Raw genomic sequence first — 12,401 nt, 5'->3', positions numbered from 1 at the left:
TAATTTATGAACCAAGTGAAAGTGTCCAAAAAAGAGCCTTAAGATAGCATTGGAAAGGTTGTGTGACCTCAACATGGCACCTGCTGCACAAATTCTGTAGGAAAAACTGCTCTAGATACAGACAGGTAGATAAAGGTACACGTACAGACCTAACCTTTGTCTGCAAAACAGTTTTACATACAGATTTCAGATTGGACACTCACCTTCCTGCAAGTGTGTGGTCTATTGGCTGGGCCGCGGCTGTGTTCCTCTGTGAACGGCGCAGTGACCCCCCTGGATTGGAATTAGGCCGGTTGGACATTGGCACCTCTCTCCTGAAGGGACATACCCTTTCTAGACACTACCATTCACTGGTAGAGATTTAAAAAGAGAGAAAAAAGGAAGGTAAGTTGAGCTATGCTATAAATACAAATTTATGAAATATAAATTTATTATATAAATACAGGTATATACGGGGTCTAAAACGTTTTGAGCTTGTCCACTTTGGACCACTTTCAGATGTAGTCGAAAACGCATTCAACCATGATCATATTTTACAATTCAAGTTGAACAATGAATCAAGGAAGGAATTTATTTAGCCATTTAAGATAGCCCGTCGGGTAGGGTGGTGATACAATTTTTGATTTTGCGAGCCCTGCAACCCAAAAGATCAATTCATCTCTACACTATCTGGTCAAAGCAAACAGGTCCAGATGCATCTCCCATTCCATTTATGCAAAGCCAGTAGGCTTTCAAATCACAGATATATGTACCACAGCACATCCATGGCACCATCGCTTGTCACAGATCAATAACCTTGCTCACATCTCATATTAACATACATCACAGCACCAAAGCACAAATTATCCATGAATACACCAAGAACGTGACGGAGGGGTTAGCGAGAGCGAGATAATCAATAGGAAAAAAGCTTCATATGGAGACGCTGAAGGAGAAAAGGACAAATGCTCAGGAAAACCAAACACAAATATGAATGACTTCTACACTGACCGACCAATCAAATCTGCATTTGGTGTCCATTTCCTTAGTAACGCTTGGCATCATCAAGCTTGAGGCAATTTTGAAGACGACCGTTTATTGCATCATTACAGTGAGATAAAACACATCCTGAGCATAGACAGAAAATAGCTGGAGGGGGCCTTGGTGTCCCTCTCCAGTTCAGTGGTAATGAACAACACTAACCATCAATCACTACGACACCGCTGAGACAAACAATCCCACCACACCTTTATCCTGTGTACATGCGAGATGGCGTCCTACAGCACCATCACTTAAGTGGGGTGCATGATTATAAGAGATAATCTAAATGAAAGACTATGACAAATGGCATCATTGGACTCTAATGGGTATGAAAGCTCAAGGCTAGATCTACTCATGAAGTCACTTCACTTCTAAGACAAACGACAGACCCAAAATCATCCATGAAGAATGTTTAGATCCAATTTGAGCTTCAGATGTGTTGAAACATTTTAACTTGTGTGACTAGACAGTATGTCATGTATTCTAATCAAAACTATGTGCTTGAAGTCACTATTAATGATTTGTCCAAATTTATCCATAACACCAGATTTCAGAGAATGTCACAAAGAATGTAAGAAATATGTATAGCGTTTAATAGTTCCATAGAAGTTCATTATACACATCCCCGTCATTTGTTATATGTGACCCTGCATCACAAAAACAGTCACAAGTAGCACGGGTATATTTGTGGCAAAAGCCAACAATACATCGTATGGGTCAAAATGATCAATTTTTCTTTTATGCCATAAATCATTAGGATATTAAATAAAGATCATGTTCCATGAAGATATTTTGTAAATTTCCTACCGTAAATATATAAAACATTTATTTTTGTGAGTGAATGCAGCACAATGACGAACATAAATGGACAATTTTAACGGTGGTTTTCTCAATGTAACCTAGATTATTTTAATGTTTCCAGATTTTCAAATAGTTGCATCATGGCCAAATATTGTCCTATCCTAAAAAAACATACACCAATGGAAAGCTTATTTATTCAGATGATAACCTGGGTTAGTGGGTTGATGAAAAGCTGATTATATCATAAAAATAAAAAAAATAGGGTTACACCATTAATCAAAACCGCTAGCTATATGATTATATTTTATCTGATGCCCAGCGTGTTTAAGAGAAAAGTGCTGCACTGGGTTCAATTACATACGAGCAGTTAATGACCCAGTCTTTTCAGTGGCTCTTATCACAGTAAACACTGCTGCACATTGTGGCAGCAGAAAAAAGGGGGGGGAAAACTCATTTCATAATCGCACTAAGCCAAATCACGATTCCGGTTTAATTTCGATTAATCGTGCAGCTCTACTCGACATGGACTCCATCTCTGCATGTCGCTAATGTGCATTTGGGAATGCAACTGTCAGAAGTGTCACTGACAACCTTATTATCTTCTATTTTTAGTCTTAATTCCTCTAATCTCTACCAGTGGAGGAAGAACTCAGATCTTTTTACTAAAGTAAAATTAATATCATAATGAAAACGTTTTTAATTATATATGTACAGTACTTTTATACTATTTTAAATTAGTAAGCAAAATGTACTAAACGTGAAAAAAAGTGTTATAATTATATAAATTATTGGAATATTGCTTGATGTTGTAACGTTATAGGCGGAATGAGCTTTAACACTGTGTATATACCGGACGCGGCAGTTATTGCTCGCGTCGCAACAGCTGTTTACCCTAGCCGCAAAAAAGGACCCGTTACAAAGCAGAATGGGGCATCAGTTTACTGTCGGGTATTTGTCGCTCGCACAACGCATTTTAATCAGTTTCATCAACAAATTGCCTGGATTTATTAAATAAGAAGTAAATATAGCAGACAATAGATAATCTCGACACGGAGGCGCCGGCGCATGAACTGCAACCCGTCTCTTAAATGAACCGAAACTCAGCGTATAGACATGAGAAATATATCTATTCTGAAATGTCTAATTTTAAACAGAGCAACTCAAAACAAAAGACAGACTGCTTTCTGCTGTAATCCGTATGAAATCTGCATTTCTCTCTGGTGTGTTCACTGAAGATCGCGAGTCAGCGTCATCAACTTTGCAGCGACACTGACTGAAAACACTTGTTTATTAATAAACAATTAAAATGTCTCCTTGCTATATTTGATGTATTCACAATCATTACTTTTGGCAGTTCTTTGTGGCAGCTTTTAGGTGCTTTATTGGCAGCGCCACCTGAATCACCGCACCCGCATTTTTAAAAATATTCATTTATCGGCCATTATAAGTGCCGATAGTTATGAAAATGCCTAATATCGGCTGATAATATCGGCCCGCCGATATATCGGTCGGGCTCTAATAATTATCAGGTATAGCAAAGAAGGATTTTATCTTACAAAGCTATGAAATCCAATGGTAAAAATCATAGCCTTTTAAAAGAGGGCAAGAAAGGATGACAGTCTCTGTCGGCCACCACCAAAGACCAATTTTGACCCAGTAAAAAAAAACTGAATACACAGAAAAAAATTAGCATGCTGTTGTAAACTAATCAAAATCTGAAAATTTGCTTGTTCCTTCTCTGATGTCAGTTTGACGGCTTAGATTGAATATCCTTATCCACTCCCCTCAAACCGTCAGTCTGCTATGAGTGCAGAATGGAGAGGAGGTCCGCTAAAGTAAAACCCTCTGATCAATATTTTGTTTTACTTGGAAATACGTCACAATACTGAAGTCGGTTGCAACCTTAGGTTCACGGGGACTATAAATGTCTCCCAGCATTTTTCCACTAAAAAAAAGCTTTTGGATTTAATGCAATGTGTAATATAGGCCTAGCTCTTTGTGAATGTAAACGTTCTGCAAAGTTATAAAGTCAAAAGTGCACGATAAATACAGATATTGTCTCTCAAAAGAAAGCGTTGAGCATTAGCCAATCACAGACATGTATATTAAGCGCATGAAAACAGTGGCAAATCAGAGGCATTTTAGAGTCAACATGCGGAGAATTCGCTTAAAATGTATGTTCAGAATCAGCACAAGCTTTATCCTTTCGCAAATCCCCTCATAAACAAAGTCTTGACGCAATATAAATGAGAGATTCACTGTGCAGTGTGGACACTTCAGTGTTTATGACAAGAGTTTTAGGGAGAGTGCAGAACGCGGTAAGTGATGGCTTAAGTGATGGCTTAAAGGGCGCGCTATCGACAATCTAAATAATAGTTTTGTCTAGAGTGCTTCTAGAGGACCAGTGGTTACGTTCACACTGTAAATTATAAAGAGTGATAAATGCATTTAAATGTGGGAGTGAATCTGCTAAATTTTAGTCCTGTGAGTATTGAAATTGCGATGATTGACATAGTAACCATAGCAACATGAGAAAGTGATAACCATAGCAACATTTTGGTGTCTAATAATTTAATGATTTTTGTTACATTTACACTTTAGTCATTAGTTTACATACACCTTTCAAAATCTCCAAAATGGAATTTATTTATTTATTAATAAGTAGGACCATAAAAACATTGTTTCTATTTAGTACTGCACTGAAAAAGCTTTTTCACATAACAGATGTTTAATAGCCTAGTCCACAAGACAAAATACAAACACAAAATACAAGAAAAATTACTTGATTGTAAACATCATTACCTGACACACAATATTACAATCAAGTAATTTATCTTGTATATTGTGTTTGTATCCACAACTGTTTTTTTTGTTTTTTGTAATGGTTGTTCATGAGGAAAAATCCTCCAGCTCCTGCACATTATTTGCTTTTACCTATTATTTGCTTTTCCAGCATCTTCTGCATATTTGACTCCTTACTAGCAGTGACTATGATTGTGAGATCCATCTTTTCGCACTGGTGACAACTGAGGGACTCATACACAACTATTATAAACCCTGCAAACACTTAGTGATGCTCAAGAAGTCCATTAAGGATGTAACTGGATGTAAATTGTTCTTATTTTGTTGAAAATTTATATGAATTTAGGCCTGCCCTTCAGAGGCTAAAAAAGATATTAGCATGTAAAACAAAATAAGAAAACTTTAAACATCACCATTTGCTCAAAAGTTTACCCCTGGCTCTTAATGCATCGTGTTGCATTCTTGAGCATTACCTTGCAGATTCTGAAAGATGTATAGGTAAACGAATGACTTTGACTATACAATGCAATCATTTTGTAAGGTTTAAAATATTAATTTAAGAGCTCAGTGTTGAGACCATTCGCCGGAATTTGATTGACAGGCGATCTGACCAATCATAATGCAGATACCGCCATTTTTGTCCGACAAACAAACCAAATCAGTTAGTAGATTAAAGTAAGTGGACTTGAACTTGAAAAATGGTGTGTATTGATATCTTTTTGCAGTTCTGATTTTCATTCATGTTTAATTTGTGCTATAACTAAGAGATTATCAGTTCATGTGCTGCTTGAACTGAGGCCTACACATTAAAGCACCACAAAACAGGATTTATTGTTTGAATTTCATAATTATAAAAATGTAAAAGATGAGACTTTATTTCATACCAAAAGTAGGCTGCTCTGTCTTGTATGTTGGCGCACATTCAGTGTCCTCTTTGCTCCGCAATATATTTTTCACTGTGTGAGAACATTTGGAGTGAGAGCGGAACGGCTTGTCGGACGTAGCAACAGTAACTAAGAGGGGCGGGTCTTTGTGAAAGGTCAATTTCAAATCATTTAAAACTTTGTGGACTCGGCTGGACTCGACTCAGATGTTAAGGACTCGGACTCAAGTCCGACTCGGCCCTCTTTGGACTCGGACTCGATTGTTTAGGACTTGGACTTGACTCGGACTCGACCAAGGTGGACTCGGACCCAACACTAGTATGCGCTGTTATTAGCCATGTTTCCATCCACACCTTTTTATCCGAATTAAGTGATATCGAATGAAAAATGCCTTATGGAAACAGTAAAATACGATTAAATTTCATGAATATCGACTCAAATGAAATACGTTCGGTCTCATCGGATTTTATCTTGATCGATATACGGCAAATGCGATAAAAGCTGATGGAAACGTTATTTGCCGAATAAATAATGAATTGCGAATAAGTTTTAGGCCCTTTTATGGTTGCAACACGGGAAGAAGACGAGTTCATTTCCGGCCAGTATTCCCGCTCTGTTTGCGCACACATGGCGGATGTCAACCAAGACAGATGTAAGTGGACAAAGCAAAAAAATGCTTCAACCAAAGGGTTTCCGTGAAGTGTCTCTGAACCACGATCTCCCAGAACTGATGGAGCGCTGTCGTTCCCACACCACAGGCTGCCTCCGTTGTCGTCGGGCATTTATGTGCATCTGCATCATCATAGCAATGTGTTTATAGAGTCGTTGCTTTCTTATGTTAGGTTTGCTTGTTATTACGTGGCTTGGTTGAATTCTAATGTAGAATGCGGTGTGTTATTTCTTGTTAACAGACTGCGGAGCTGCTAAGTATAACACACCGTTGCCATGGACGCAGTTCAGAGACGGAACAGACTATTTTCTTTAGCAGAAGCACTACTCGTTTTAAATCAATAAACTCCTTTTTAAGTTAATATTTTGTGTCAAATTATTGATTTATTTGGTAGGTAGCCATGTAATAAGCAGGATAATGTATAGCGAGGCGGTTGTTAGCGAATACAACCCCTTCAGGCTAACAACCGCCTGGCATATACATTTTCCCTTACATATGTCGCTATCAGCTGGCACAAAAGCACTATTTGGCTCCATTTTGTCTAGCAAAACTTTGTTCGCAAAAGTTTGCTTGAATGTTGTTCGATTCAGTGCGAAAATGAATGGAAACACCTTAAAATGTCTCAAATCAATTCGATATACCAATTTGATCGCAAAACAGCATGTGACGTCATTACGTACAGGTTTTTATTCGCTTTAAAGCCGTTGGATGGAAACACACTTTCACCAGCTTTATTCGCATGAGTTTTTTTACCGAACTTCAGATAATTCGGTTGACAAGAGGATGGAAACATGGCTATTGATACAGTTCCCGCATGTGCACAGCAATAAATTAGAAGTATACACATCCGTTTACTGATGAACATATGTGATAGTGAGGAATTAAAGTTGCAACACCTCAAATGTACCTCAAACTGAGTAGCATATCACTGAGAAACATCCTGCTCAAGTCGCCCTTGCGATGTAGGTTTGGGTCAAATAACTAGGCCTAGTTCTTCCAGTGTTTCTTCATTGGACTCGCGCTCAGATTGATATGGTAAAAATCGACGTCATTGTTACGGTCTCTAAAATGTGTTAAATTGCAGAAAGACTGAGGAAGACTCCAGAGTTGAAGTTCAGTTATGGTAATGGACGTTTTGCTTCTGACAAGTGGTAAGCGGTAGACCAATCATAACTAGGGATGGTTATCGTTATGGTTTCAACGATATTACTACTCTTACCGATACTGCTTATCGATCCGGTACTTTAACGGTATTCTTATCGGTTCTTTTTTTTTTTACATTCGGGTAATAATTAACATTTGCTTTATATTTTGGAATGTAAAATATCTATAGCAAAAGAAAAAGCAATGCTTTTACAAAACCAATAAAATATCTATTTGTTATGCAGCAGTGTGCAGGCTTTTTTGTTTTATATACATGAGATAGGACACAATAAGCAAAAACAAGTACAAACACATGGTCAAAAAAATAATACAATTAAACAAGATACACATTATACACAGTGCTTTAATTTCAGGAAGGTCTACTAAAATTACTTTTCAGGTAAGCGTTTATACTGTCTGAAATGAAATCTAATTTAGTAATCAAATGTAAAATAACACTGCATAGTTTATTATAGATAGATTAATGGTTATTAAAGTTTAAGTTATTAATTTAAGAGCTGTGAGTGATTTTCGCATTAATGGCTCAATCGTCAGCAAGTTTATTAGACTGCTGCCCCTTTAAGACCAAGTGCAGATCTAATAGGTGACTGATGCACTAGGGCTGCACGATATTGGAAAAAAATTACATTGCGATATTTTATTTTTCTGCAATATATATCGCGATATGAAAACAATTTCAACAGATGACATGAATAACTCTCTGTGGAAAGAATGAATCATGTGAATGACTGGGGTGATTTTGTAATGGAGTAAATCTGCATAGAAACTATTATAGTTAACTAATGTAGTTAACTAGAGTTTAATAAACAGAACCTTATAATCGGTAAAGCGTTACCGATTTGTTAGGTCTCGTGAGTTCAGTGTTGGACAGATCAGCTGTTTTAACCATTCATTAAAGTGAATCAGTTTCAAAGGAGTCATTAGTTCGCGAATTGGAGGTGTCATTAACGGACCACGGCACACGTGTAATTATCCCGGCAGTTAGGACATAGCACAAGATTTGTCTCAACACAGAAAAACATTTCATCACTGGATAGATTTTTTTGTTGTTGTTGTTGTTTATTGAAAGTGTGGTTTATCTGAATGTGTGGAACGCTTTTCAGAGAAGATTTTTTGTTGTTGTTGTTGTTTATTGAAAGTGTGGTTTATCTGAATGTGTGGAACGCTTTTCAGAGAAGATTTTTTTTTAGCACAATTCACAACCAGTTCAGGAAAAAAAATATCCGAATGCTTCACGTGAAACTTCATTGTGTATTCTCAAAGATATTCAGTCAACTTAATTCATTAATATGCACGAGGGAGGGAGAGAGAGCAAGACAGTTTGAAAACGGTGAGTGCGCGCGACGGGGGCTCTCTCTCTTCTTGTTAAGTCAATGCAAAGATGCGTTACTTGCGTAAAAAATTCCTGCGGCGCGAATGAGGCGTAGAGCGCGGCGCGGTAGACGCGAATTCGCCTCATTCGCGCATCAAGTTCAGCGAATGGTGCGAATAGTGCGAATTGAGCGTCTGGGGCGTTCCGCGCAAATGATTTTAGTGCTTTTTGTGCATTCACGCGTTTGATGCGAATTCGCGTCTGCCGCCCAAGTTGAAAAATCTGAACTTGTGCGCCAAATTCACGCCGTATTAACCAATCAGGAGCCAGCTTGCTGCTGTCACGTGGTGAAGTAAATATTTTACCACATAAAAACTTGATTTTAATATATGAGACATTCATTTTGTATGCTATTTATTCCATATCTAATCTGGATTATATGAAACATTATTATTATTCTAATGTAAAGAGAACCAACATCTTTAGTGCAAGAACATAGTTCGTGTCTGTGTTGTGTGAGGGAAAAAAACAGTACAGTTTAATCACTTTTGTAGTAGACTAGGCTGGCTCCATTTATCATCAAAACAAAAATAAATTACAGATTAGGTGGGTGAGGGCGAGGGTGATCCTCGCTCCGATGCAGGATAGCAGGTCATTGAACTGAAAGCGGGACAGGCGGAAGTACCACTGAAAGCGGCCGTCATCCAGGCGCAGCTCCTGGAGTAAATGGAGAAACTCGCCGAACTGGGTTCGCCTCCGAAGGGTCTGGTGGACCCAAATACGGCGATGATGATCCCTACGCCGCTGTTGTTATTGGATTGAATTTTTTATAATTAATTTTGTAAGGTGACCTTGAGTGTTGAGAAAGGCGCCTATAAATAAAATGCATTATTATTATTGGCCTGCTCTCCAGAGCAAATACAGAGCGGTGACTCTCTCGATAAATGACCCATCAACAACAGACATCTTGTAAAAAGATTGTCGCAAACAGGGTTTGAAACTTTCGCCTCTGACTGCTGCTGCGCTTGTTGAACTAACTGTGCGTTCACACCGGACGCGAATAGAGCGTCAAATTCGCTTCTACCGTTTCTAGTTTGACGCTTGACCACTTTGTTAATTTGCGCGACGAGAGTGAAATTGACGCGCGTAAAAACAAAAGTTTGAAGCGAAATTTACGCGCGTCAATTTCACTCTCGTCGCGCAAATTAACAAATTGGTCAAGCGTCAAACTAGAAACGGTAGAAGCGAATTTGACGCGCTATTCGCGTCCGGTGTGAACGCACAGTTAGTTCAACAAGCGCAGCAGCAGTCATCAATCACTCACCGGTCAAATAAGGCTTTGGCGGGACAAAAATACACTTTCAAGAAATGTTCAGTGCAGGAAGGGCATTTTGACTTTCTCTTATTTCTGAGCATCAACAAGCACGAGAATTCAAAATAAAGACCACTGATCTTTGTGTCTGCCCGGCTCACAGAAAACAACGCGCAAGTTCCAGTCTTCTTACGCTTAATGTTTAAACTGACAGGACTTAAAAACACATGCAAATGATAAACTTTCACTATATGATGGTTAAACTTTGCAATTAATCCGCGAATCACAAGCGTTACGGGTCGGGGAGCTGCTGGCCCGTTACTGATCATGAATCAGATCCACTACAATCCCGAAGGCTACTTACATTGCACATCCTGCGATGTGACTATCGTGGATGCGCACATCGCGATATTGATGCTAAAACGATACATCGTGCAGCCCTATGATGCACCATAATTTTCCCCCAACTATTTACGTCCATTTAAGTCATAAACTGTGTTTAAGTGAATAAACTGTTTCAGTGAATCTCAGACCTGGTCATTTTTATATTTTTATGTATATTTGATAGTTTAGATGTGCACATGAAGCCCAAAGTATACTTTTCTTGTCGCAGTCCATTTGGGAGAGCGCGTAGAAAATTCGCAACAGAATGCATCTAGTTTGTAATGGTTTCATCTCAAATATATTCTTTTTATAATCTCTGAAAGCCGAAATCTAAAATAAAATTAGAATAATATCCCAGATCTAAAGTGTAACCACGTTTGAATGTTTTGTTCTGTCCTCATTGTCACTCATTAAGCAGGGCTGTCTTGTTGTGCGCGCTGTGGCTCCGCGTGAGAGATCGCTCTCTCTCTCTTCTGGACTGTGAATAGCAAAATTGCATCACAAACAAATGGTTTACTATTATTATATATAGAACTGGCTGGCGAGATCAACATGTTTAAGATTACGTCTTTATAGCAATAATAAATAGTACGTGTATTTTCTTAATTTCTCCAGTACCGACAGCAGAACCGATAACGTCCGAGCCTATCGATACAACGGTCTTTCAAAATTCAGCCCCGGGGCCCGTTTAATACCGGGTTTCGGTACCCATCCCTAATCATAACAGACTGGACCATCTGGCCAATCAGAACAGAGTAGGCTAGCAGAAAGGACTGATTAGAGACTGATTCACCCGACGAGTCGTTTGAGGATCACTGAAAATTGTGGTGATGTGCAATGCATATTATGAGAAAATGAAAGTGTTTTTTTTTTACCTTGGAGACAACCAAAACAAAATTAGGAAACTTTTCCACTGTGGAAAACACAATGGCTAAAATAAGTAGCCTTTAAATTTGCATGAATATATTTCAGCCTCATAGTGATCAGAATCCCAATAGGATCACAAACAGAAGTTAGGCTATTTCAAACACACGCTTGTTGCTAAAGGTGACGAGCTAAAAAATTGTTTTAAATGTCTTAATTGCTGAGGTTAGTTGTTAGCCTAATATGAAAACATGGGAAATGAGTAGCTCTCCTAACTCAGATTAACTCCACCTTTGTTCATGACCACCCCTCAAGCCCCAGCTGGCTTGTTTTGGATCAAGGTATTCCACAGGCAAAAAAAACCAAGGCCATTGGCCCCGAGGAAGCCCAGATGACAAGTTTCAAAATGACTTTTGTTCTTTTTTTTCTGGATGTCTCAGCAGCAGCAATTTATGAGACATGTTCAGCATTTCAGAGATTAAATGCTTATCAATTCGCAACAGCAATATATGACAATATCCAGAGCAGAATTTTTGCCCAAGTTGTCCGTCCCTATACTATAGATAATTTTAAAATAAAACACTAAGAAAATCTTGCCTGTCACATACCTGCAACGTGTTTTTAAAGTGCCCCTATTATGCTACATTAAAGGTTCCTAATATTCATTTTATTTTTGAGTCTCCTACAAAAGGTTTATTGTCAAAAAAAAAAATGTATTTAAATATTTGCTTAATCTTGCTTAATATTTACTTAAACTAAATGTTTTATAACAAAGAGGTTAAGCTGTGAAAATAGTTTGGGAATCCCCAACTTCAATGAGTATTAGAAAAAAGCATGAAGTTCCACCCCTAACTCCACCCATAAACATCCGTCACTGGGGCGTAATCAGATTGTATGAAAACGTTCAATTGAGATTGTATAAATTCCTAAATTATCCACCAATTCGCCAAAACTTAGAATACTGCCATGAGATAGCTTTGGAATTCCTGTTCTAAACTGACTGTCAAATTAAAAACACTCACTATTCAGACAAGAGTTACACACAAGACACTTATTCTCGACTACAGTATCTACGGTGTCGATTATTAAGCATAACATTTAAAGGAACTAAAGCTGCACGATAATTTGGATGACTCTGCGTTTAAGAATAAATCTTTTAAAGGGGAACTTGGCAACTATTTCAACTTA

General features: G+C 38.1%; 1 protein-coding gene across 22 annotated transcripts in view; it reads right to left on the bottom strand.

The window, feature by feature from the left end:
• Positions 1–12,401, bottom strand: part of trip12 (thyroid hormone receptor interactor 12) — a 106,176-nt gene that overhangs the window by 74,251 nt on the left and 19,524 nt on the right. For all 22 annotated transcript variants that reach the window (XM_077248279.1, XM_077248290.1, XM_077248283.1 and 19 more), the window contains one exon: positions 204–350. In XM_077248279.1, the coding sequence (XP_077104394.1) occupies positions 204–301 (98 nt within the window). In that variant the 5' untranslated portion in view covers positions 302–350. The remainder of the gene's footprint in view (positions 1–203; positions 351–12,401) is intronic.

The sequence above is a fragment of the Siphateles boraxobius genome, unplaced genomic scaffold (genome assembly GCF_051911475.1).
Source record: "Siphateles boraxobius isolate OS27281-9 unplaced genomic scaffold, OSU_SipBor_1 30, whole genome shotgun sequence".
NCBI lineage: Eukaryota > Metazoa > Chordata > Actinopteri > Cypriniformes > Leuciscidae > Siphateles > Siphateles boraxobius.
This window is presented reverse-complemented; position numbering and strand designations above follow the sequence as displayed.